Source organism: Tamandua tetradactyla, chromosome 3 (assembly GCF_023851605.1).
Source record: "Tamandua tetradactyla isolate mTamTet1 chromosome 3, mTamTet1.pri, whole genome shotgun sequence".
Lineage (NCBI taxonomy): Eukaryota > Metazoa > Chordata > Mammalia > Pilosa > Myrmecophagidae > Tamandua > Tamandua tetradactyla.
In genome coordinates this window covers 194,226,240-194,254,102 of record NC_135329.1, presented here as the reverse complement: position 1 = coordinate 194,254,102, position 27,863 = coordinate 194,226,240, and the positions used below count along the sequence as shown (strand labels likewise).

The following is a 27,863-nucleotide window of genomic DNA, read 5'->3' as shown; positions in this document are numbered from 1 at the left end:
TATGGAGTGCCAAGAATTCATATAATATCACCATCCCATCAAAATTTCTGTTCTGCATAAACTACCCTATGGTATCACACTGTGCTATTATAATTTGGGGTATTAGTGTTATCGTAAGATGTAGTCATATCGTAAGATGATGTGTGACTTCCACTGGGTTCTTTAAGCACTGAAAATTGAGCAGAAGAGACAGAATAAAGTTGTCATTAAGAGCACAGGCTCCGGACTCAGTCTTCTGAGTACAAAAGTACAATTCTACATACTAGCTTTGTAACTTGGACAAGTTATTAAATTCTCTGTGCCTCAGTTTTCTTACCTGTAAAATGAGGATCATAATACCTTAAACCAGATAATAAAGGTAAAATGCTTAGCATGGCACTTTCCAAATGGTGCTAAAAAAAAATAGTTATCACCTATATGGACCTTGAATGACACCATTCTGACCTCAACTTCCCTTAGTCTTCCTCTATCTCCCTCCCACACAGTTTCTAGAACAGACAAACAGTGGTTCTTGAGATCCCAGGCACTTCCCTATTCAAGGGTGCCCTCTTCCAGTTCCCTTTCCTTCTTCAGTGAGAGATGGTAACTAGAAAACTCATCTCTAAGACTTTGCCCTTGGGTTTCCTGCTCTCAGGAAGAAACAACTTGAGTTTCTGGATATCCCAATTCCTTAAAGACTATCTCCGAGAAATGTCATGAAATATAAAGGCCCTGATCATCACGGCTCATAATGTCCTGGAGTGTACCTGATGGATGCAGGGCTCCTGCCTCAGGCTCCGGAGGGCGATGAGGGCAGCCTCCTTCACATTTGGCTGGGGATCTCCACATGCCATCTCGAGGAGCCGCTGGGGTACTTGGCACTGTAACAGTTCCTGCCCTATGCCCTCAGGCCCCAAGTTTCCCAGGGCTGATGCAGCATTGCGCCGGATACCAGCCTGAGGATCTTCAAGCAGGAGGGTCATACTAGGCACTGCAGCTGCCAGGGCAGGTCCCAGAGCTCCAGCTTGGTAAGCTGCATTGCCCACAGCAAAGCTGGCACTGCGCCGCACAGCAGAGTCCTTGTCTCCAAGCCCAAGCAGCAAAAGATTAAGCAGTCCAGCCTGGCTCTGCAGTGCCCCACGTAGCGCCAGGCTGTGTTGAAGCAAGTGTCCCAGGAGCCCATAAGTACGAGCCCGCACACAATTCTCTGGGTGGCCCAGAAGGTAGCGCAGAGGCCGATAGGATTCATCAGAGCCAGCCAGGAGCTCTTGGATAAAGGATGAGTGGCTGGGAGACAGTACCCGGGCTGTTTGGGTCAGTAAGGTGAGAAGGTCAGATGTCAGCAGTGGCTGGTCACCCAGGAGGGCAACTGAGAGGAATGAGATTATGGTGATAGGGGAGGCAGCTACTGTGCCCACAAACTGGCTGAGAGAGGTGGGATCTGTGAGGGCCAGGTGTGTAAGGAGGCTGATAGGCAGCTCGACTTGTGACAACAGAAGATGATGGCAGCAGACCTGGAAGAATAGGGGTTTGGAGGTAAAAGGAGTATAGGGAGAGGGAGAGTACAATGTAGCTAGGTAGCTAGAGTCTCAAAAGCTGGGACAGAGAAAAGTCAAACTACAGTGAGAAATACCACAGTAAGCTAGAAGTGTTACCCTACTCCTGTGCCAGCAATCCAAATGAGACATAACGTGGAGTCCAAGAGAGCAGGTACTTTCCAACTCCATTTCTTACTCTGTAAGAACTCAGTCTGTCTTCAAAGACCCACAGCTTAACTGCCAGAGGGATGTGATTTCCGGCCAAAGAGTAAAGTCCGGTGCCTAGACTAGGATGGCCTCCCCACTGAGCTCCCACAAAATCGAAATAAGGGACTGGTGGGGAGAAGAAGGTACCACCTCTTCAAGCCTGAATACTTTCTTGACTCCAACTTCTAGATCATGACAGACGCCCTACTCTTACAAAGGGCCTAGGGGGACCACAGAATTGTCAGGAAGTGAATTAGCATACATAAGGTTGGCATCTTCCTTTCCCACCTTCATGCCTGGGTTGCTTCCCAAGTACCTGCAGCAGGTGGGCTGCGACCTCCGAGTCCCTGAGGTCAGCCAAGATACCGACAAGGAGGTCAGCATCAACATCCAGGGCAAAGGGAAAGCAAAGGAGCTGGCAGACAGACAGCACAACAGCTGGGAGAAATTCAGACCCGCGAGGCCTAAAGAGAGGAGTATGGAAGGATATACTTGGTCTTGCCCACCTACCCTTCATAATTTTTCCCTCCCTCTTCTCAAATTCCCTTCCCTAGCTCTACCTCTCCAATATCTGCAAATCTTTAGGCTTCCAGCCTAATCTTTATCCCATTTCTTATCTCACAGCTCAAGCTGTCAGCTACTTCTCTTCTACTTTCCCATTCCATCCCCTATTGTGGACTTCTTCAATCTTCCATTCTTCCTCCTTTTAGCTCAAACTCACGCCTGGCCCAGCTGATGTAGAAAGCCAGGGGAAAGGAGGTGCTTCAGGGTGGACATAAGGATACTTCCATGCTTGGAAAGGTGGCTGAGGCATAACTGGGGCTCCTGGGTGAAGGTGGCCACGGCTAGACTCAGCAGGGCTGCCATGCCTGGAAACACCAAGAACAGGAACCCAATGGAACAGGCAAGAGGACCAAATGCTTTTGCAACTCCATGCCTCCTAGAGTTACCACCTATTCAGCTCCTTACCACTCCCTGAGCAGCTTTAGTTAGACTGTGCCATCCTCTCTCCAGGCAGCAGCAGCAGCAGCAATCTCAATGGGCTAACCCACTTCTTGCCTGCCTCCTCTTAAAGAGGAATCCACATAGTAGCCCCACAAAAGAGGCCATGTCAATTGAAAGATACCTTGGGGTGAGATCAGCGTCCAATCTGGCTCTGGGCTTTGTGGACGGGATGGGGACAGCTCTTCTTCCTGTGTAGATACCTCCTCAGGTAGCCTCAGGGCCATGGAGAAGCGGTGCCACAGAATGGTCCACATTTCTGAGTTAGCCACATCCCTTATCAGGCTAGCTTTCCCCTGCTGACAACAAAATTAGAAGAGGGTAGGTCAGGAATGTAGGAGGCAGGGGTCAAAACACTTTTTTCATTCTCATCCCTGACCTAGGAAAAGGATTCTCAGAAATAATTCTATTTTCCCATCTAGAATTTCCCTGTTGTCTTATTTCCCTTTCTTATCATATCTTACCTGTAACCTCTTGACCCATGTGTATATCTGCTGAAAAACAGGGAATAACAGTTTTACTTCCTACCGAATCCCTGCACATACAGCTGAATGATTTCCTTCAGAGAGTCCATACTGAAGGCAGGTGAGTCCTTTCTAAGTCTAACACAGGCCCAGTGGTTTTAAAAGGAGAGGAGAATTTGAGTGACTTCATTTCTACTGTCAGTGGCTCTCCAATATGCTCAATTTCCCTCTCCTTACTTCCCATCACTTCTAGGAAGCATATGTACCTGGGTGAGGAGCTGTAGCAGAAGGATGAGGAGGCCATCATAGAACCCACAGCCACCTGGTGGAGTCAGCCGGACCTGTTGGAGAGAAGCAGGAAGGATGCAGTTGCCTGAAAGGGATAGAGGCAGCCTCTGAGGCCTGTGCACCCAACTCCGGATCAGGTAGAAAGAGCTCTTCCTTGGTCTGGTGTAGTCGGAAGAATTCTTCTGGGCTTTGGGGTCTTGGTTCCTGTCTTTTCATTCAATGAATAATTCTGCCACAAAGACACACACAGCTTGCTATTGTAAGCAAACACAGGATCAATTAGAGTTTAGGAAAATATTAGCTCAACAAGAGGTTAAGGGAGCACAGCTGAAAGTGCCTAACATCCTCCTAAAGGGGGTAAACTGAAAGATGAAAAATTTAAAAGGCAGACAAGAGAAGGTGGCAGTAGGGAGAACATTCCAAGTAGAATGTCATAGCATATGTAAAAACAGGGAGGCATGAGAGACCATAGGGAATTTTAGAAATAACTCTTTTGGTACAGCAGGATTGTAGAGCCCAGAGATAACAGGAGAGCAACTTTAAGTGGCAGGCTAAAGAAAACTGGACTTTATCCTAGAAGCAGTAGGAAGCCACTGAGGACTTACACAGAACTAATGTAAGTTGAACGTTGACAAGATTTTTTGTCTCTTTTCTCCACTGTTGTACCCTCAAAGCCTTGAATAGTACCTGCCTCTCAATATATACTTATGTGCCCAATAATCATTGGTTGAGCAAACAATCTGATTTGGCTTTAAGAAAGCTCACTCATTCTGGCAACATGGGTCATGACGCTCAGGGATAAGCCTGGCCCTAGCATCACGGGATGGACAATACCTTCCTGACCAAAAGGAGGAAAGGAAATGTAACAAAATAAGGTATCAGTGGCTAAGAGATTTCAAATAGAGTCAAGAAGCTATTCTGGAGGTTACTCTCATGCAAGCTTCAGCTAGATATTATAAATTGCCATGGTATGCCAAGCCCCAATTATCAGTAGTCCTGAAAACCCTAAAGAATACCCAGGACCCTGTCTGAGGTTCTACAAAAGTTTCACTCACTAAGTTTATTTTTCAAAAACTTAAAACTTTCAGATTGTTCTTATGTCAGATAATCCCTGAAACCTAGAGGCACCAGTCTCTTCAAGAACATCAACCAGCTGTATCCACCTACTCCATAATATTGACAGCCCTTTTCAACATGAAGGTAGAACAGTCTTGGCAAAATATCCCTGATGATCGGGAGGAGGATCAAATGAGAGGAAGGAGCTGTAACAGAGAAGATAGGCTTTAACAAATGATTGTGACTACTGAATCACTATATTGATATTTCTTGTTTGTCTCCCCTGGATGCAACTCTAGTGTTTGACTCCGAGAAAGCGTGTCTGTGTCTTCCCTAGAAGACTTACTTCTGCAGGGGCAGACAGGGCATGTGTAGCTGCAGCTATCCATTCCATGGGCTGGAAGTCAAAGGTCACCCCTTGCTGACCAAGCTGTCCCAAAAGACAGGCTGCTGCACTCTGTGGGAGAGAGAGAGACAGAGAGAGGAGGGGAAAGAATGTCAAAATATGAATGAGATTAATGACAGGCAGAGAGAGGATTTATGTCTCTATCCCGGTCTAGAAAAATGCCTCCAAAAAGAATTGTGAATGGGATAGTAACTCCCATGCTTCCAGAAGGGTTGAATGATAGGGTGGAACGGGGAGGAGGATAAAAGTTAAAAACTCACCACAAGAGAGACAACATGTGAATGGGTAAAGAGAGTAGCAATCTCACTGCCCAGCTTCTCCATTCTGGAATAAACAGATCCAGGAATGCAGCAGTATTAAAGGAGGGTGGGTGGTAAGCGGCTTTCCCTAATCTTTGGATTATACTCTTCACCAAGGCACAAAGTTGCTGGGAATCTGAGTCTCTTCTTTTTAGGAAATCTTTACTTTCTCCATCCCAATTCCATCTAAGGATAGGCTCTAGAATGCCAGTCCTCCATACCCTATGTCACAGTTAGATATGGGGGTAGACGATCTCAGTCGACAGACTCTATTTTATGACTTACCCAGAAGGCAGATCTTGGAGCCGAAGGACAAGAAGGGAGAGGAGGTAGAGTGTCACTTCAGTAGACTCTTCCCAGTCCACTACTTTTAACTATAAAGGAAACTTAAAATATCAGGGCAACCTCTGGTTTGAGAAGATGGGACCACCATGAGATGCCCACCTGTGTTGTTGGCCTACCTTGCCCTGGACTAACATCAACAGTGACTCTAAGGCCAGGGGTTCTTGCCCTAGAAGACGGCACAAGCACTCACTGACATAGCAGCAGGAATAGAGAACCTAAGGGAGAAGGAAGGAAGTGAGTAAGCCTCTGGGACTCTAGAGAGAAGGCTCAGCTGAAAAGAAGGCTGACATCTCAACAGATCTAGTATCTGATTGCACTTAGTAACGTGAGAGCAGTTCAGGCTAGTTTTGCCTATGGATGTGAGACATTGAGACAGGAATATTTCTCGGTCGGGTAAGGACTGGCTAAGAATGGAGCCATTTCAGTTAGAGAAGAAATTTAAAAGCAGAAAGGAGCCATCCAACGGGATCTCACAATCTGTGTCTCTCCGTCACACACGCTTTCTCTCTCTCTCTCCTGGTTCTTACTCTCTCTCTTTCTCTTGTTAGAAGTCCTGGATGTTAAAAAGAAGTCTGAAGTGCCAGGACTTATGGGCAGGCAGTACCTTAAGAAGGTGTAGGCACAGGATGGGATGTTGCAGGCCTGAGATGAGGGATGGCCGCAGCTGGCTGGTGTCTTCAATCAACTGATTTGCCAAATGCCGTGAGACCTGCAGAGACATGCCTGAAGACTTAATCCTATACCCATTACTCCAATCCTATTTCTCTCACAGATCCAGCTGACCAGTACAGTATTCTCAACCCCTTACTAGCCATTCTTCCCCAGGTTCACCAGGAACCTCAGATTTCATTCTGTTCCCAGTCTTCATGGACAATCTGCACCTGTGGGCAGGTACAGACGAAAATGTTGCTGGCCAACAAAGCATGGGAAAACCAAATTCTGAGCTCATGAGGAAGCATCAAGGCTGGCTTCAGACCAGTGGCCCTACTACAACACAGGCAGTTTATCACTGAGCTCTCTCCTCACCAGCTGGCCAAGAGCTCTGGGATTCTGACTACAGTATATTCTACAAATGGCCCAGACTCGGGCTGTTTCTGGGAGCACCAAGTAAAGGGAAGCATAAAATGCAGGCCCTAAAAGCTTATGTTTTGCTGCATTTCTGGGAAGCTGGGAACAGACCCCCTGGCAGCAGGGATGAGAAGGGCAGGAAATTGCAGCTCAGACCTGCTCCTTGGCTTCCCAGCACCCAGGCAGCCCCACAGGAACAGTACACATGGCCGCTAGTGCAGAGGAAACAGCTCCAGGCAGATCGTCATTCTGTTCCCGCAGCGGTTGACTCACTTGTGGAGCTCCTACAGAGAGGCAAAGAATGTAGGGTGGCGTTTTGCTGTTTCTCTCATCTCTGTATTCATTCTTTCAGTTCACAGCTATTTTTGAACACCCACTAAATGTCAGGCACTATCCTAGGTCCTGGCAGTAGAAAGAGCAGAGCTGAACAGACAGAACCAGTAAATCAAGGGAAACCCTTCTCCACCCTTGTTACCTGGAGGTGTGTGGAAAGGGAGTTGTGGCACAGTCAAGCCATGAAGCAGCCCATCCAACACAGAACACTGTGTAGTCAGCAGGCAGGAGTAAAAGGCTTTGGAGTTGGCCTGGCTGCTCCCGTCCATGGCTTCACACAGAACAGTAAAACACTAAAGGAGACAAGAGCAGGATGAATGTCAGGGCATGAGAAAACTGACTAGGTTTAGTGCAAGGAGCAAAAATCCCCTGAGAATTTGAAAAAAAATAAAAACCCAGGTGTAAGAGCTAGCTAGTTCTAAGCATTACCTGCCCAGAAAATTCATTGTAACTGCCTTCACGTTTCAAATACAGGAGTTTTAGGTATCAATCTTTCCATTCTCTGACCAGCTGCTCCCTAGATGATGGTTCAGATGTATAAGAATTCCTGGGTCCCTCCCAACCTAATTCAGGATTTCAAGGAGTTGGGGGGTATTTATCCCAAACTCCCCATGCTATTCAATGCACAATGAAATCTGAGAGGTGTGGTCAATAATAAAAGTCATTGCTTGCCAAAATTTAGGTTAGACATTAAAAGCTTCCTGACTTGAAAGAATAAGGAGTAATGAAATAGGCTCTCAGACTAGAAAAGTCTGAATGGACTGCAAGATGGAGGCAGGAATGTAACCCAGATCTGTGTTCCCAATAACCAGCTTGAATACTGACCAAGAAATTGTTTACTTTCTTACACATGTTCCTCTCTAACTGCCTCCCCGGAGATCAGCTAGAACTTCATCCTTCATTTCCCTGTCCCTCACCTTTAGAGTCCAAGGGAGATAATCCACATAATTTACTAGTACTTAGGACAAATAAGGTTGGGGAATACTAGATGATCTGCAAGCCTCATCAAGAAGAAATATTTCTATTTATGGTAGGAACGCTGCTTAATGCCTCTGACTTTCTATATATGTTGTTCTTTCTTCCTGGAATGTCCTCCTTACCATCATACCTCATCTATCTGGCAAACTTCTATGAGTTCTTCGAATCCTAGCAGAGATTTCTTTCTTAAAGATTTCTTTACGACTATCCAAGTAGCATTATTTACATCTTCGTCAGCGGTACTAGTGTATTTTATACTAGGTTCTAATGTACTTTTTGTAATAAGTTGTCATTAATCACAGAACATCTCTCCTATTAGTCTATCACTAGTCCCTTGAAGGCAGAGACTTGCTCTTACTCACATGGTATGTGGCATATAGTGAGCATTCAACAGATTTTTGTTGTAATAACTTGATCTGACCCTATGCTGTCAGAAGGAAGGGGATGGGAAAAACAGGGAAAGACAGAAGAGACAGGGATCCGGAAAGGGGAGATTACCATAAGGCTGTCCCTCCGCAAAGTCTGCTCAGAGTCATCTGCTTGGGTCAGGAGTTTTCCCAGTAGGTCCAGAAAGAGGATGGCAGTCTCCTGAAACACCTGCAGGCTGGGGGAAAAATGAGGCCATGGTGTCTTCTCATTTCTCTAATAAAAGCCAAAATGTGGTGAATGGGTCAGTTCTGGGCAGGTGGGAGAATCCCTATAAGAGAACATATCAGATTGCTCCCATCTCCCAATTCCACTAAACATACATACAGTCTTATGTATGCCAAGCCACTTCTTTGCAATTTTCCCTAGGTTACCCACATACTGACCCTTCTATTTAGAGCCATGGTTGCTGCTGACTCTTAGAATAAGCTCAGCTTTAAGGCAAAGATGGAGGTATCTCAGGGTCCTTAAGAGGACCAGCTGGACTCTGAGGGGTCACTCATCTGATCCCTAAACTATCATAAATCAGTTTCTTCTCACTTAGCCTCTTCCTCATAGGGAGGGGAAGAAGTTGGAGCCAAACTGGCCAACACAGCAAATGCCCTCTCATCCCACCTGTCATTTGTCTGGCTTCTCTCCAGATTGAAGGTGCAGGCAAAGTAGGCCTGGATCACAGACACTAGGTCCCGTAAGAAGGTCCCATACCAAGATTGCTGCCAGGGAAGATGGGAGAAAGATGGTAAGGGCAAACAGATGCAGAGAAGGGAGACAACGAATGGAAAAAGCAATTTAAAAAAATATATATTTACAGAGACCTAGTGAAATGTCAAGAATACCAAATAGAAAGGAGTAGGGAAAAAGGGAGTATAGGCAGAGAGAGAAGATATGGGGTAACACTGTATCAGCCAATGGGCTATAAACAGCTTGAAAACTTGTCTTGTTTGACCAGCATAACATTTTGGAGCTTAGGAGGCTTTCTGGGTTCTGTTTTTAAAAACACCCCAAATTAATACTCATTAGCAGAGTGCAGCTTTCCAGTTACCTCAGCCTAGAGCCCAGTAAATATTTCTTTATTCTGATTCCATAAAGGCTGTTCTGCCCTCAGCTTAGCTGCAGCAAGACACAGCATGGGGAAGTAGAGGTTTAGTATCAAACACATTCAGTCTGAATCTCAGCTCTGTAACTGTTTACAAGTTAACGACGATCTCATTCAGTTAACCCCTGAATTTCAATCCCCAGCTCTGTAAGACCTGGTCAATAAAGCCTACAATTTAACATTTTAAAACCACAGTGCTTTCACAAATGGGAATACATATAAAAATTTGGATTTCTAGCTTCTCTTAGAGAACTAGAAGACCTGACAACACTGGGCCCACACTTCCACATGGCAATTGTGGCTGGAGCTGAAGGCATGTGTTCTTCTGCTTATCATACTCCCACTACTCCATATAGTCAAACACATTGTTGACCTCACTGATTGATATTATCTCCCTGGACCCAGAAGACATCAGAGTTGCAATTCCTGTTCTAGCAACTAGAGAGAGGAAGAAGAAAAAAAAAAAGCAGCCAGACAAAGAAGAGATGGCAATCGGAAGGAGAGAAAGTCAGACAGGAAACTGTGTCAACATTTAGAGGGTACTGGCCTGGTGCTCACCTGCTGGATGCTGTTGCTCTCCTGGCTGTGTCTGAGTAGGCTGAGTAGCAGCCCAGGCAGCCCTGCCTCACGGCAGAAGGAATACAAGAGAACGGAGTCATTGCAGCTGGACAGAAGACTGCTGAGGACCCGGAGCACAGGGAGGATGAGGGAAGCACCTTCTAGGATGCCTTTCAGGATCTGGGTGACATGAAGGGAAGAGACAGGGATTATTATCACGAGAAGGAAAAGATACCAAGTATCCCCAGGGAGTGGGCAAGTTAGACAAAATCCCCCCATTCCTTTTGTTGAGGGTCTAAGACCCAGAGGAGAAGGAGAACAGGAAAACTATACAGAGAAGAGAACTACAGATGGTCAGTTCACCTACATATGTAACAACAGTGACCAAAGGGAGGGTATCTTCCCTCAGGATCTCTCAGACCCAGTGCCCTAATCTAGTCCCTACTCTTTTTTTATTTATTTATTAAACATACCAACATACAAACACAAGCATTCTTACCATTTGATCATTCCATTCTACATGTATATGATCAGTAATTCACAATATCATCACATAGTTGTATATTCATCATCATGATCATTTCTTTGAACATTTGCATCAATTCAGAAAAAGAAAATGGAAAAAAAATCATATATACTATACCCCTTACCCCTCCCTTTCACTAATCACTAGCATTTCAATCAACTAAATTTATTTTAACATTTGTTCCCCCTATTATTTATTTATTTTTAATCCATATGCTTTACTCGTCTGTTGGTAAGGCAGATAAAAAGACATGAAAAATAAGGTTTTCACAATCACACAGTCACATTGGGAAAGCTATATCATTATACAATCATCTTCAAGAAACACAACTCTACATTTTCAGGAAGTTCCCTCCAGCCTCTCCATTACATCTTAACTGAACAGGTGATATCTATTTAATGTGTTAGAATAACCTCCAGGATAACCTCTAAACTCTGTTTGGAATCTTTCAGCCATTGACACTTCGTCTCATTTCGCTCTTTCCCCCTTTTGGTTGAGGTTTTCTCAATCCTTTGATGCTGAGCCCCAACGCATTCTAGGATTTCTGTCCCTTGTTGCCAGGAAGGTCCACACCCCTGAGAGTCACGTCCCACGTAGAGAGGGGGAGGGCAGTGAGTTTGCTTGTCGTGTTGGCTGAGAGAGAGATCACATCTAAGCAACAGAAGAGGTTCTCTTGGGGGTGACTCTTAGACCTAATTTTAATTAGGCTTGACCAATCCTTTGTGGTGTTAAGTTACGTATAAACAAACCCTAAGACTGGGGGCTCATCCTGTAGCTTTGGTTGTCCACATTGCTTGTGGGAATATCAAGAATTCTCCACTTGGGGAAGTTAAATTTTCCCCCCTTTCCACCATTCCCCTAAGGGGACTCTGCAAATATTTTTTAATTCACGGTTCAAATCACTCTAGGATTTACTGGGGCATCATTCTGGACAAATCTGCAAAATCTCAATCCCTACTCAAGGTTCCATGTATTATGGTGTTCAATTAAGCTGTCTACATAAGTTATATTAGGAAATGCACTAGTCAAAATATAAATTTTATACCAAATAAACATTTTTTACTTTAGTCTCACACGTAAGTAAAAGTTTTAAGACATTCATTGCCATCTATTTTCAACACCCTGCAGTATCGTCATTCCTTTGCTCTTCCTCATGCAAAAACATTTTAAAATTTGTTCCTTTAGCCACTATCATTATACACTCTAGTCATTCCTAGATTATACCATCTCAGTCTTTATCATCTATCTTTCCTTCTGATTTCATTTGTGTCCGCAGCCCTCCTCCCTCTATCATTCTCACATTCAGCTTCATTCAGTGTTCTAACGTTATTGTATTACAGTTAGGTAATATTGTGCTACCCATTTCCGAATTTTTACAATCAGTCCTGTTGCACAATCTGTAGCCCTTCAGTTCCAATTACCCAATATCTATGATATTTCTATCTCCTGATGGTCTCTGTTACCAACTGAAGTTCTCCAAGTTCATTCACTAATGTCAGTTCCTATCAGTGAGACCATATAGTATTTGTTCTTTTGTTTCTGGCTAATCTCACCCAGCATAAGGTCCTTAAGGTCCATCCATGTTGTTACATACTTCATAACTTTATTCTGTCTTACAGCTGCATAATAGTCCATCATATGTATATACCACAGCTTGTTTAGCCACTTGTCTGTTGATGGACATTTAGGCTGTTCCCATCTCTTGGCAATTGTAAATAATCCTGCTATAAACACTGGTGTGCAAATGTCCATTTGTGTTCTTGCCCTCATGTTCTCTGAGTAGATATCTAGCAATGGTATTGCTGGGTCATATGACAATTCTATACTTAGCTTCCTCAGGAATCACCAAACTGCCTTCCATTTGACATGCCCACCAACAGTGGATAAGTGTGCCTCTTTCTCCACATCCTCTACAGCACCTGTCATTTTCTGTTTTGTCGATAATGGCCATTCTGGTGGGTATAAGATGTTATCTCATTGTGGTTTTGATTTGCATTTCTCTAACGGCCAGGGAAGGTGAGCATCTCTTCATGTGCCTTTTGGCCATTTGTATTTCCTCTTCTGAGAAGCATCTGTTCAAGTCTTTTTCTCATTTTGTAATTGGATTGGCTATCTTTTTGTTGTTGAGTTGAACAATCTCTTTATAAATTCTGGATACTAGACCTTTATCTGATATGTCATTTCCAAATATTGTCTCCATTGTATAGGCTGTCTTTTTACTTTCTTGATGAAGTTCTTTGATGCGCAAAAGTATTTAATTTTGAGGAGTTCCCATCCCCCTCATTTAAAAAAAATTTTTATTAATTAAAACAAAATTACAAGAACAAAACACAAACATTCCCAACATATACACTCAGAAATCCACAATATCATCACATAGTTGTATATTCATCATCATGATCATTTGCATCAATTCAGAAAAAGAACTAAAAAGACAACAGAAAAATAAAACAAAAACAGAAAAAAAAATTTTACATACCATACCCCATACCCCTTTCATTGATCACTAGCATTTCAAACTAAATTTATTTTAACATTTGTTCCCCTTATTATTTATTTTTATTCCATATGTTCTACTCATCTGTTGACAAGGTAGATAAAAGGAGCATCAGACACAAGGTTTTCACAATCACACAGTCACATTGTGACAGCTGTTTCATTATACAATCATCATCAATAAACATGGCTACTGGAACACAGCTCTACATTTTCAGGCAGTTCCCTCCAGCCTCTCCACTACATCTAGGATAACAAGGTGATATCTACTTAATGCAGAAGAATAACCTCCAGGATAACCTCTCAACTCTGTTTGGAATCTCTCAGCCATTGACACTTTGTCTCATTTCACTCTTCCCCCTTTTGGTCGAGAAGGTTTTCTCAATCCCTTGATGCTGGGTCTCAGCTCATTCTAGAGTTTTTCTCAATCCCCTGATGTTGAATCTCAGCTCATTCTGAGACTTCTGTCCCACGCTGCCAGGAAGATCCACACCCCTGGGAGTCACGTCCCACGTAGACAGGGAGAGGGTGGTGAGTTTGCTTGCTGTGTTGGCTGGAGAGAGAGAGGCTACATCTGAGCAACAAAAGAGGTTCTCTTGGGGGTGATTCTTAGGTCTAAATTTTAAGTAGGCTTGACCTATCCCCTATGGGGTTAAGTTTCATATGAACAAACCCCAAGACTGGGGGCTCAGCCTATAGCTTTGGTTGTCGACATTTCTTGTGAGAATATCAAGAATTCAACTTGGGGAAGTTGAGTTTTCTCCCATTCTCACCATTCCCTGAAAGGGACTTTGCAAATACTTTTCCACTCACTGATCAAATCACTCTGGGATTCATCAGGGCATCACTTGGACAAACCAACAAAATCTCATGTCCGACTTCCGGAGAAGATGGTGGCTTAGTAAGACGTGTGGGTCTTAGTTCCTCCTCCAGAACAGCTACTAGGGAGGTAGAGGCGATACAAGGCAGCTCCCAGAGCCACGATAGAGACCAAGAGGACAGCGTACCCCGTTCTGGAGTGGCTGGCTGACTGGGAGAACCTGCTCCGGTGAGATCGCCGAGGGGCGCGGGCTTCCCCGGGCCGGGGCAGCAGGCGGCTGGAGTCCCTCCCTCCCTCCTTCCCGGGCCGGCTGGGAGAATTGGACAGGTGGTCCCCTTAAGCTGCGGCGGCTGGCGCCCGCCCCGCAACACACAGCCCCCCCGAACCAGCTGGGAGAATTGGATCGGAGATCCCCAAGCCGCGGAGAACGGAGACCGGGGTCCCTTTCAAACACGTGCCTTCCCGGTCTGGCTGGGAACGGTGGATAGGCACTCCACCAAGGAGCGGCGGCTGGTGCACCCCCGCCACGCTTGGCGCCCTGGGCTGGCTGGGAAACTTGGACAGGCGCTCCCCCAGGCCGTGGAGGCTGGCACCCCCCCCACCACACTTGGCGCCCCGGGCCGGCTGGGAAATTTGGACAGGCGCTCCCCCAAGCCGCGGAGGCCGGCGACCCACCCCCACAGCAAGAGTTTTCCAAAGTTAAAGGAGCCGCAGCATCTTTTACTGGTGGGACCCGCAGACAGACGAGCACCACGAGCGCCACCTACTGGGCAGGATAAGAAAAACAGAGCCCAGAGATTTAACAAAAAAATCTTTCAACCTGCTGGGTCTCACACCCAGGGAAATCTGATTAAATGCCCAGACACCAGCAGAAGATAACGGACCACGCTCAAAAAATTGAACATATGGCCCAGTCAAAGGAACAAACCAATAGTTCAAATGAGAAACAGGAGCTGAGACAACTAATGCTGAATATACGAACAGAAATGGAAAACCTCTTCAAAAACCAAATCGATAAATTGAGGGAGGACATGAAGAAGACATGGGCTGAACAAAAAGAAGAAATAGAAAAACTGAAAAACAAATCACAGAACTTATGGGAGTGAAAGACAAAGTAGAAAAACTGGAAAAAACAATGGATACCTACAATGGTAGATTTAAAGAGACAGAAGCTAGAATTAGTGAATTGGAGGATGGAACATCTGAATTCCAAAAAGAAACAGAAACTATAGGGAAAAGAATGGAAAAATTTGAACAGGGGATCAGGGAACTGAATGACAATATGAAGCGCACAAATAGACGTGTTGTGGGTGTCCCAGAAGGAGAAGAGAAGGGAAAAGGAGGAGAAAAACTAATGGAAGAAATTATCACTGAAAATTTCCCAACGCTTATGAAAGACCTAAAATTACAGATCCAAGAAGTGCAGCACACCCCAAAGAGAATAGACCCAAATAGGTGTTTTCCAAGACACTTACTAGTTAGAATGTCAGAGGTCAAAGAGAAAGAGAGGATCTTGAAAGCAGGAAGAGAAAAACAATCCATCACATACAAGGGAAACCCAATAAGACTATGTGTAGATTTCTCAGCAGAAACCATGGAAGCTAGAAGACAGTGGGATGATATATTTAAATTACTAAAAGAGAAAAACTGCCAACCAAGACTTCTATATCCAGCAAAACTGTCCTTCAAAAATGAGGGAGAAATTAAAACATTCTCAGACAAAAAGTCACTGAGAGAATTTATGACCAAGAGACCAGCTCTGCAAGAAATACTAAAGGGAGCACTAGAGTCAGATATGAAAAGACAGAAGAGAGAGGTATGGAGAAGAGTGTAGAAAGAAGGAAAATCAGATATGATATATATAATACAAAAGGCAAAATGGTAGAGGAAAATATTATCCAAACAGTAATAACACTAAATGTTAATGGACTGAATTCCCCAATCAAAAGACATAGACTGGCAGAATGGATTAAAAAACAGGATCCTTCTATATGCTGTCTACAGGAAACACATCTTAGACCCAAAGATAAACATAGGTTGAAAGTGAAAGGTTTGGAAAAGATATTTCATGCAAATAACAACCAGAAAAGAGCAGGAGTAGCTATACTAATATCCAACAAATTAGACTTCAAATATAAAACAGTTAAAAGAGACAAAGAAGGACACTATCTACTAATAAAAGGAACAATTAAACAAGAAGACATAACAATCATAAATATTTATGTACCAAACCAGAATGCCCCAAAATACGTGAGGAATACACTGCAAACACTGAAAAGGGAAATAGACACATATAACATAATAGTTGGAGACTTCATCACCACTCTCATCAATGGACAGAACATCTAAACAGAGGATCAATAAAGAAATAGAGAATCTGAATATTACTATAAATGAGCTAGACTTAACAGACATTTATAGGACATTACATCCCACAACAGCAGGATACACCTTTTTCTCAAGTGCTCATGGATCATTCTCAAAGACAGACCATATGCTGGGTCACAAAGCAAGTCTTAACGAATTTAAAAAGATTGAAATCATACACAACACTTTCTTGGATCATAAAGGAATGAAGTTGGAAATCAATAATAAGACCAGAAGTTGGTTCTATGAGAAAATCAATAAGATTGATGGGCCCTTAGCAAGATTGACAAAACGAAGAAGAGACAGGATGCAAATAAATAAGATCACAAATGGAAGAGGAGACATAACCACTGACCTCACAGAAATAAAGGAGGTAATAACAGGATACTATGAACAACTTTACGCTAATAAATACAACAATTTAGATGAAATGGACGGGTTCCTGGAAAGACATGAACAACCAACTTTGACTCAAGAAGAAATAGATGACCTCAACAAACCAATCACAAGTAAAGAAATTGAATCAGTCATTCAAATGCTTCCTAAAAAAGAAAAGTCCAGGACCAGACGGCTTCACATGTGAATTCTATCGAACATTCCAGAAAGAATTAGTACCAACTCTCCTCAACTCTTCAAAAAAATCGAAGCGGAGGGAAAGCTACCTAATTCATTCTATGAAGCCAACATCACCCTCATACCAAAACCAGGCAAAGATATTACAAAAAAAGAAAACTACAGACCAATCTCTCTAATGAATATAGATGCAAAAATCCTCAACAAAATTCTAGCAAATCGAATCCAACAACACATTAAAAGAATTATACATCATGACCAAGTAGGATTCATCCCAGGTATGCAAGGATGGTTCAACATAAGAAAATCAATTAATGTAATACATCATATCAACAAATCAAAGCAGAAAAATCACATGATCATCTCAATTGATGCACAGAAGGCATTTGACAAGATTCAACATCCATTCCTGTTGAAAACACTTCAAAAGATAGGAATACTAGGGAACCTCCTTAAAATGATAGAGGGAATATATGAAAAACCCACAGCTAATATCATCCTCAATGAGGAAAAATTGAAAACTTTCCCCTAAGAACAGGAACAAGACATGGATGTCCATTATCACCACTATTATTCAACATCGTGTTGGAGGTTCTAGCCAGAGCAATTAGACAAGAAAAAGAAATACAACGCATCAAAATTGGAAAGGAAGAAGTAAAACTATCACTGTTTGCAGATGATATGATACTATACATCGAAAACCTGGAAAAATCCACAACAAAACTACTAGAGCTAATAAATGAGTACAGCAAAGTAACAGGATACACGATCAACATTCAAAAATCTGTAGCATTTCTATACACTAGTAATGAACAAGCTGAGGGGGAAATCAAGAAACGAATCCCATTTACAATTGCAACTAAAAGAATAAAATACCTAGGAATAAATTTAACTAAAGAGACAAAAAACCTATACAAAGAAAACTACAAAAAACTGTTAAAAGAAATCACAGAAGACCTAAATAGATGGAAGGGCATACCGTGTTCGTGGATTGGAAGACTAAATATAGTTAAGATGTCAATCCTACCTAAATTGATTTATAGATTCAATGCAATACCAATCAAAATCCCAACAACTTATTTTTCAGAAAAAGAAAAACCAATAAGCAAATTTATCTGGAAGGGCAGGGTGCCCCGAATTGCTAGAAGTATCTTGAGGAAAAAAAACGAAGCTGGAGGTCTCACGTTGCCTGACTTTAAGGCATATTATGAAGCCACAGTGGTCAAAACAGCATGGTATTGGCATAAAGATAGATATATCGACCAATGGAATCAAATAGAGTGCTCAGATATAGACCCTCTCATCTATGGACATTTGATCTTCGATAAGGCAGTCAAGCCAACTCACCTGGGACAGAACAGTCTCTTCAATAAACGGTGCCTAGAGAACTGGATATCCATATGCAAAAGAATGAAAGAGGACCCGTATCTCACACCCTATACAAAAGTTAACTCAAAATGGATCAAAGATCTAAACATTAGGTCTAAGACCATAAAACAGTTAGAGGAAAATGTAGGGAGATATCTTATGAAACTTACAATTGGAGGCGGTTTTATGGACCTTAAACCTAAAGCAAGAGCACTGAAGAAATAAATAAATAAATGGGAACTCCTCAAATTTAAACACTTTCGTGCATCAAAGAACTTCATCAAGAAAGTAGAAAGACAGCCTACACAATGGGAGACAATATTTGGAAACTACATATCAGATAAAGGCCTAGTATCCAGAATTTATAAAGAGATTGTCTAACTCAACAACAAAAAGATAGTCAACCCAATTACAAAATGGGAAAAAGACTTGAACAGACACCTCTCAGAAGATGAAATACAAATGGCCAAAAGGCACATGAAGAGATGCTCAATGTCCCTGGCCATTAGAGAAATGCAAATCAAAACCACAATGAGATATCATCTCACACCCACCAGAATGGCCATTATCAACAAAACAGAAAAACGACAGGTGCTGGAGAGGATGTGGAGAAAGAGGCACACTTATCCACTGTTGGTGGGAATGTCAAATGATGCAACCACTGTGGAAGTCAGTTTGGCGGTTCCTCAAAAAGCTGAATATAGAATTGCCATACGACCCAGCAATACCATTGCTAGGTATCTACTCAAAGGACTTAAGGGCAAAGACACAAACGGACATTTGCACACCAATGTTTATAGCAACGTTATTTACAATTGCAAAGAGATGGAAACAGCCAAAATGTCCATCAACAGACGAGTGGCTAAACAAACTGTGGTATATACATACGATGGAATATTACGCAGCTTTAAGACAGAATAAACTTATGAAGCATGTAATAACATGGATGGACCTAGAGGACATTATGCTGAGTGAGTCTAGCCAAAAACTAAAGGACAAATACTGTATGGTCCCACTGATGTGAACCGACATTCGAGAATAAACTTGGAATATGTCATTGGTAACAGAGACCAGCAGGAGTTAGAAACAGGGTAAGATAATGGGTAATTGGAGCTGAAGGGATACAGATTGTGCAACAGGACTAGATACAAAAACTCAAAAATGGACAGCACAATAATACCTAACTGTAAAGTAATCATGTTAAAACACTGAATGAAGCTGCATCTGAGCTATAGTTCTTTTTTTTGTTTGTCTGTTTCTTTGTTTGTGTCTTTTTTTTTCTTTTTCCTTTTTTTTAACTATTATTATTATTTTTATTTTTTTCTCTATATTAACATTCTATATCTTTTTCTGTTGTTTTGCTAGTTCTTTTCCTAAATCGATGCAAATGTACTAAGAAATGATGATCATGCATCTATGTGATGTTAAGAATTACTGATTGCATATGTAGAATGGAATGATTTCTAAATGTTGTGTTAATTTCTTTTTTTTCTTTAATTAATAAAAAAAAAAAATCTCATGTCCTATACAAAGTTCCATGTACTTAAGGTGTTCAACCAACTATCTACATAAGTTATATGAGGAGGTGCACTAGTCAAAGTATAGATCTATACCAAATAAACATTTTTTGTATTAGTCTCACACATAAGTTGAAATTTTAAAATATTAATTACCATCTATTTTCAGCACAGTGCAGTAATGACATTCCTTTGTTCTTCCTCATGCAAAAACATGTTTTAAATTTTACATTTAGTCACTATCATTACACACTCTAGGGATTCCTAGATTATACCATCTCAATCTTTATCATTTATCTTTCTTTGTGATTTCATTTATGCCCCAGCCCTCCTCCCTCTATCATTCCCACATGCAGCTTCATTCAGTGTTCTAACATAATTGTATTACAGATCGGTAATATTGTGCTGTCCATTTCTGAGTTTTTATATTCAGTCCTGTTGCACAATCTGTATCCCTTCAGCTCCAATTACCCAATATCTTACCCTATTTCTATCTTCTGATGGTCTCTGTTACCAATGAAATAGTCCAAGTTTATTCACTAATGTCAGTTCATATCAGTGAGACCATACAGTATTTTTTTGTTTCTGGCTAATCACACTCAGCATAATATCCTTCAGATCCATTCATGTTGTTACATACTTCATAACTTTATTCTGTCTTGTGGCTGCATAATATTCCAATGTATGTATATGCCACAGTTTGTTTAGCCACTCTTCTGTTGATGGACATTTTGGCTGCTTCCATCTCTTGGTAATTGTAAATAATGCTGCTATAAACACTGGTGTGTAAATTTCCATTTGTGTCCTTGCCCTCATATCCTTTGAGTAGAGACAGCATAGAGATGGGTCCTGTTTTTCAATCCATTCTGCCAGACTATGTCTTTTGATTGGAGAGTTTAATCCATTAATATTCAGTGTTATTACTGCATGGGTAGTACTTTCTTCTACTATTTTGCCTTCTAGATTCCCTCATTTTTGAAGGAGAATTTTGCTGGATATAGTATTCTTGAATGGTTGTAAGTTTTTCTCTTTTAGTAACTTAAATATATCATCTCACTGTCTCTTGCCTCCATGGTTTCTGCTGAGAAATTTATGCATAGGATTATTGGCCTTCCCTTGTATGTGATGGATTGCTTTCCTCTTGCTGCTTTCAAGATTCTCTCTTTCTCTCTGACATCTGACATTCTGATTAGTAAGTGTCTTGGACTATGTCTATTTGGATCTATTCTGCTTGGCGTGCACTGCACTTCTTGGATATGTAATTTTAAGTCTTTCATAAGAGTTAGGAAATTTACAGTGATAATTTCCTCCATTAGTTTTTCTCCTCCTTTTCCCTCCTCTTTTTCTTTTGGTACACCCACAACACATATATTTGTGTGCTTCACGTCATCATTCAATTCCCTGAATCCCTGCTCATATTTTTCCATTCTTTTCCGTATATTTTCTTTTGCTTGTCGGATTTCAGATGTCCCACCCTCAGTTCACTAATCCTATCTTCTGCCCCTTGAAATCTGACATTGTAGGTTTCCATTGTTTTTTCCATCTCTTCTACTGTGCCTTTCATTTCCCTAAGTTCTGTGATTTGTTTTTTCAGGCTTTTTTGTTCATTCCTTGCCTTCTTTATATCCTCCCTCAATTCACTGATTTCATTTTTGATGAGGCTTTTCATGTCTGTTCGAACATTCTAAATTAATTGTTTCAACTCCTGTATCTCACTTGAATTGTTGGTTAGTTCCTTTGAGTGGGCCACATCTTCAATTTTCCTAGTATGATTCATTATTTTTTGCCAGCATCTAGGCATTTAATTACCTTAATTAGCTTATTCTGGAGATTGCTTTCACCTTTTTTTTACCTAGGATTTTTTGGCTGGATGACTTGGTTGTCTGTCCTCTGACATCCAGTTCAGCTTATTTTGGACCTCTAGCTTAGGTTTTGTTTAACAGATCAGAATTTTTCAGTTCTTATTTTCTTGTTTCTTGCCCTGCCTGTATGGTGCCTATTCCCTTCCTTAGGCAGGTCTACTTAGGTATTATAGACCCCAGCCAGATTTTCCCAGACCAAACTGGTCTCTTCTCAGGAGGAAAGAGTCGCCTGTGTCAGTTTTTCCTGAGAGTGAGACTCAGCAGATTCAAAGGCTTTCTATGAAGCCTCTGGACTTTGAGTTTTTCCTATCCTGCCCAGTGTGTACTTCTTTCTTACTACAGGTCCCACCAGTATAAGGTGATGCGGTACCTTTAACTTCAGTAGACTATCCCTGTTGGGGGCATGGTTGAGATAGAGGACAGGTTGTAGGCTGGCTTTAATCGCTTCACTTTTCTAGAACCTGGGATCGGAACTCCTTGAGGGAGGGATTCCACCTAAGCTGGGCCTCATTCCTCTCTTGGGGAAGACACAGGTTCCAGACAAACACTCAAACAAGCTTAATTCTGTCTATGCCTGGGGCAGTTGGAGCCTGAGAAGCCTTATAGCTGTATCCAAAGAGAAGTCAAGTCATAGAAATAGTACAGAAAAGAAAGAGAAAAATCCTTTTCAGAGGAGGACCCCCATTCCTCGGGTTTGCCAATCAAGAGCTTAAGTTGGTATGCTGCTTTGTGTACCCTAAGGTCCTATGTTCCCTCTCCTTTCCTTCAGGGCCCAGATGCTTTCAAGTATTATGTGCTATCTGATCCAAAAAAAATCTGTTTCTTTTTTTCTTTTTCCGTCACACCTGCCCCCTCTGTGTGGGTGCAAAAACCAACAACCTCAGCTTTGACTCAAGGTTCAGCTGAGCTGGGGGCCTATTTTTAGGAGTCAGAATTTGTTAATTAATTCCACAACTGGAGCTTGGTTGCACTCTGCCCCTGCTGCTGGTAAAGTCTCTTCGCTTTCCCCTATGGGAAGCCACTGGCTGCCATGATTTGGGGAATTCACGATTCAGGGTGGGCTCGCAGCTGGTCCAGCTGGTCCAGACTGGGGCACGCTGTGTGTCTGGTCACTAATGGGGCCCCATCAATTGTTCTGTACTGTTCCTGGCTATTTACTAGCAGCTCTGGAGGACAAACTAAATCCCACACCTCACTAAGCCACCATCATTGCCCTATCCCTTCTAGTCCCTACTCTTAAAAAAAAAGTCTACAAACTAAAAACAATGTTATTTAACACCAGATAGTCAAAACAACATTATTTAACCTAAGATAAAGCATCAACAAAATGCAGTCTGCAGGCCAAATCCAGCCTACTACTTAAAAAAAAAAAATTTTAAACTCCACTTGTTTTTGCATGGCTCACAAGCTAGGACTGGTTTTATATTTTTAAATGGATTGAAAAAAATCAAAAGAAGAACAACATTTATATGAGTGCTTTGTAATAAGTCATTCAGTGTTCTAAATTTTGCCTTTATTTGTTCATTTTATCTTTTCAACAACCCTGTGAAGTAGATATGTTAGCCATTTTACAGATGAGGAAACTGAAGCTCCTAAGTAGGTTAAGTGAGTCATCAAAAATCACATAGTTAATGAGCAGTTCAGCTGGAATTCAAACCAAGGGAGTCACCCCCAGAGGCAGAGCTCTTAACATGCTTCACCACATAAAAATGGGGAATAATATAATCAAATAGACCAATAGCAAAAAGTGTTGACAACAGCATGAGGATGGTGAAGTGCCAAAAGAGAGATGAAAAGGGAAAGAAAAGTCTTCAACAAATGGTTCTGGGACAACTGGACACCCACATGCAAAAATATGAACTTAGACTCTATGTGACACCATACACAAAAATTAACTCAAAACGGAAGACCTAAACTATAGAACTTCGAGAAAAAAAAACACAGGATAAAATCTTCAAGGCCTTGGGTATGGAACATTTCTTTTCCTTGAAATCCTAAACCATAAAGGAAAAAAAATGGTAAAGTGGACTTCATCAAAATTCAAAACCTTTGCACTTCAAAAGACGCTCTTAAGAGACTGAAAAGACAAAATGATAGATTGGGAGGAAATGACTGCAAATCACATAACTGATAAAGGTCTTATTTCTAGAATATACAGAGAACTCTCATAACTCAATAAGAAAACAAAACTAGAAGGGGCAAAGATGGCAGCTTAGCAATGTGCACATTTTAGTTCTTCCTCCAGAACAACTACTAAATAACCAGAAACAGTACAGAACAGCTCCCGGAGCCACGTCAGTGACCAAACACACAACGTACCCCAGTCAGGACCAGCTGGACCGGCTGCAAGCCTCCCCAAAACCGTGAGTTCCCCAAGCCGCGGCAGCCGGTGACCGGCACCCCTCCCCCACAGGCAGCTTCCCAGAGGGAAAGGAAAGAGACTCTAAACCTGGTCAAGGCGGAGTTCGCTCATTGGGCTCACGGAAAAAGAGGAAAGGGGAAGAAACGGAGGTTTTAGTGGCTGTGTTTCTATGGAGACTTGGCAGCCTCTGGATTCAACAGCGGGACTACTCAGGCTGTAACTGCCCGAGGCATAGGCAGAAACGGGCTGCTTTCAGGGCTGCCCCCCATCTGTGCCTTCCCCAGGGGAGGGGTGGAGCCCAAATCCGGTGGAATCCCTCTCTCAAGGAATTCAGACCCCAGGGCTTGGCAATTTGAAGCCATTAAAACCTCCCTACAACCTCTCTTCCATCTCCACCAAGCCCCCAGCAGAGAGAGTCTTCCAAAGTTAAAAGTGCCGCAACATCTTTTCTTGGTGCAACCGGCAGCCAGACGGGCCACATACCGGGCAGGATAAGAAAAACAGAACCAGAGACTTCACAGGAAAGTCTTTTAAACTGCTGGGTCTCACCCTCAGGGAAAACTGATACAGGTGACTCCTTCCCCCTGATAGGAGGCCAGTTTAGTCCAGGAAAATCTGGCTGGAGTCTATAATACCTACGTAGACCCTCCTAAGGGTGGGGAGGGAAAAGGCACCATACAAGCAGGGCAAGAAACAAGAAAACAAGAACTGAAAAATTATCCTCTGTTAAACAAAACCTAAGTTAGAGGTCCGGAAAAAGCTGAACTGAAGGTCAAAGAACAGATAGACAACAAATTCATCTAGCAAGAAAATCCTAGGTAAGAGAAGTGGAAGCAATCTCCAGAATAAACTAATTAAGGTAATTAAATGTCTACATGCCAGCAAAAAATAACAATTCACACCAGGAAAATTGAAGATATGGCCCAGTCAAAGGAACAAATCAGTAGTTCAAATGAGATACAAGAGCTGAAACAACTAATTCAGAATGTACGAACAGACACGGAAAACCTCATCAAAAACCAAATCAATGAATTGAGGGAGGATATGAAGAAGGCAAGGAATGAACAAAAAGAAGAAATGGAAAGTCTGAAAAAACAAATCACAGAACTTATGGGGATGAAAGGTACAGTAGAAGAGATGAAAAAAAGTGGAAGCCTACAATGGTAGATTTCAAGAGACAGAGGTTAGGATTAGTGAACTGGAGTACGGAACATCTGAAATCCGATAAGATACAAGAAACTATAGGGAAAAAAAATGGAAAAATATGAGCAGGGACTCAAGGAACTGAATGATAATATAAAGCGCACAAATATACATGTTGTGGGTGTCCCGGAAGGAGAAGAGAAGGGAAAAGGAGGAGAAAAACTAATGGAAGAAATTATCACTGAAAATTTCCCAACTCTTATGAAAGACCTAAAATTACAGATCCAAGAAGTGCAGCATACCCCAAAGAGAATAGATCCAAATAGACATTCTCCAAGACACTTACTAGTCAGAATGTCAGAGGTCAAAGAGAAAGAGAGGATCGTGAAGGCAGCAAGAGAAAAGAAAAAATCCATCACATACAAGGGAAACCCAATAAGACTATGTGGAGATTTCTCAGCAGAAACCATGGAGGCGAGAAGACAGTGGGATGATATATTTAAAGTACTAAAAGAAAAACTGCCAACCAAGAATTCTATACCCAGCAAAATTGTCCTTCAAAAATGAGGGAGAAATTAAAACATTTTCGGACAAAAAATCACTGAGAGAATTTGTGACCAAGAGACCAGCTCTGCAAGAAATACTAAAGGGAGCACTAGAGACAGATATGAAAAGACAAAAGAGAGAGGTGTGGAGAAGAGTGTAGAAAGAAGGAAAATTAGATATGACATATAAAATACAAAAGGCAAAATGGTAGAAGAAAGTACTACCCGTACAGTAATTAACACTAAATGTTAATGGATTGAACTTCCGAATCAAAAGACATAGACTGGCAGAATGGATTAAAAAACAGGATCCTTCTATATGCCGTCTACAGGAATCACATATTAGACCCAAAGATAAACATAGGTTGAAACTGAAAGGTTGGGAAAAGATATTTCATGCAAATAACAACCAGAAAAGAGCAGGAGTAGCTATACTAATATCCAACAAATTAGACTTCAAATATAAAACAGTTAAAAGAGACAAAGAGGGATACTATGTACTAATAAAAGGAACAATTCAACATGAAGACATACCAATCATAAATATTTATGCACCGAACCAGAATGTCCCAAAATACATGAGGCAAACACTGCAAACACTGAAAAGGGAAATAGACACATCTACCATAATAGTTGGAGACTTCAATTCCCCAGTCTCATCAATGGACAGAACATCTAGACAGAGGATCAATAAAGAAACAGAGAATTTGAATAATACAATAAATGAGCTAGACTTAAAAGACATTTATAGGACATTACACCCCACAACAGTAGGATACAAATTTTTCTCAAGTGCTCATGGATCATTCTCAAAAACAGACCATATGCTGGGTCACAAAGGAAGTCTCAACAAATTTAAAAAGATTGAAATCACACAAAACACTTTCTCAGATCATAAGGGAATGAAGTTGGAAATCAATAATAGGCAGAGTGCAAGAAAATTCACAAATATGTGGAGCTCAACAACACACTCTTAAACAACCAGTGGGTCAAGGAAGAAATTACAAGAGAAATCAGTAAATATCTCGAGGCGAATGAAAATGAAAATACAACATATCAAAACTTAAGGGATGCAGCAAAGGCAGGGCTAAGAGGGAAATTTATTGCCCTAAATGTCTATATCAAAAAAGAAGAAAGGGCAAAAATACAGGAATTAACTGTCCACTTGGAAGAACTGGAGAAAGAACAGCAAACTAACCCCAAAGCAAGCAAAAAGAAAGAAATAACAAAGATTAGAGCAGAAATAAATGAAATTGAGAACATGAAAACAATTGAGAAAATCATCCTCTCAAGAGAGAGGATGCAAATAAATAAGATAAGAAATGGAAGAGGAGATGTGTTAGTTAGATTCAATTGTCAACTTGGCCAGGTGAGCATACCTAGTCTTGTTGCTATGGACATAAGCCAATGGTACGTGAACCTCATCTGTTGCTAATTACATCTGCAGCGGCTAGGAGGTGTGTCTGCTGCAATGAGTGACGTTTGACTTAATTGGTTGGTACTAAAATGAGAGAACGCAATGTTGCACAGCCTAGCAGCTCGGCATTTCTCATCTCAGCACTAGCAGCTCAGCCCAGGCCTTTGGAGATGCAGAAAGAAGTCACCCCGGGGAAAGTTGCTGGAACCCAGGGGCCTGGAGAGACCATCTTGTGCCTTCTACGTAAGAAAGAACCTCAGTGGAAAGTTAGCTGCCTTTCCTCTGAAGAACCAACAAAATACATCCCCTTTTATTAAAAGCCAATCCGTCTCTGGTGTGTTGCATTCCAGCAGCTAGCAAACCAGAACAGGAGACATAACCACTGACCCCACAGAAATAAAGAAGGTAATAAGAGGATACTATGAACGACTTATTGCCAATAAATACAACGATGTAGATGAAATGGACAACTTCCTAGAAAGGCCTGAACAACCAACTTTGACTCAAGAAAAAATAGATGACGTCAACAAACCAATCACAAGTAAAGAAATTGAATCAGTCATTAAAAAGCTTTCCAAAAAGAAAAGGCCAGGACCAGACGGCTTCACATGTGAATTCTACCAAACATTCCAGAAAGAATTAGTACCAATCCTGCTCAAACTTTTCAAAAAAATTGAAGTGGAGGGAAAGCCACCTAATTCATTCTATGAGGCCAACATCACCCTCATACCAAAACCAGGCAAAGATATTACAAAAAAAGGAAACTACAGAGTAATCTCTCTAATGAATATAGATGCAAAAATGCTCAACAAAATTCTAGCAAA

The 27,863-nt window shown here is 41.7% G+C and overlaps 1 protein-coding gene across 14 annotated transcripts in view; it reads right to left on the bottom strand.

Annotated features, from left to right (window-relative positions):
• STK36 (serine/threonine kinase 36) overlaps positions 1-27,863 on the bottom strand; it is a 47,704-nt gene that overhangs the window by 3,492 nt on the left and 16,349 nt on the right. For 11 of the 14 annotated variants that reach the window (XM_077155144.1, XM_077155148.1, XM_077155146.1 and 8 more), the window contains 15 exons: positions 10,044-10,223; positions 9,005-9,102; positions 8,462-8,567; positions 7,128-7,278; positions 6,809-6,936; positions 6,189-6,293; positions 5,701-5,799; positions 5,525-5,613; positions 5,201-5,264; positions 4,881-4,991; positions 3,457-3,531; positions 2,851-3,025; positions 2,446-2,593; positions 2,041-2,188; positions 747-1,493 (listed from right to left, as the gene is read on the bottom strand). In XM_077155144.1, the coding sequence (XP_077011259.1) occupies positions 747-1,493; positions 2,041-2,188; positions 2,446-2,593; positions 2,851-3,025; positions 3,457-3,531; positions 4,881-4,991; positions 5,201-5,264; positions 5,525-5,613; positions 5,701-5,799; positions 6,189-6,293; positions 6,809-6,936; positions 7,128-7,278; positions 8,462-8,567; positions 9,005-9,102; positions 10,044-10,223 (2,424 nt within the window). Of the gene's footprint in view, positions 1-746; positions 1,494-2,040; positions 2,189-2,445; positions 2,594-2,850; positions 3,026-3,456; positions 3,532-4,880; positions 4,992-5,200; positions 5,265-5,524; positions 5,614-5,700; positions 5,800-6,188; positions 6,294-6,808; positions 6,937-7,127; positions 7,279-8,461; positions 8,568-9,004; positions 9,103-10,043; positions 10,224-27,863 lie in introns of those variants that run through there. The other 3 variants (XM_077155149.1, XM_077155151.1, XM_077155152.1) reach the window with 3 other exon arrangements.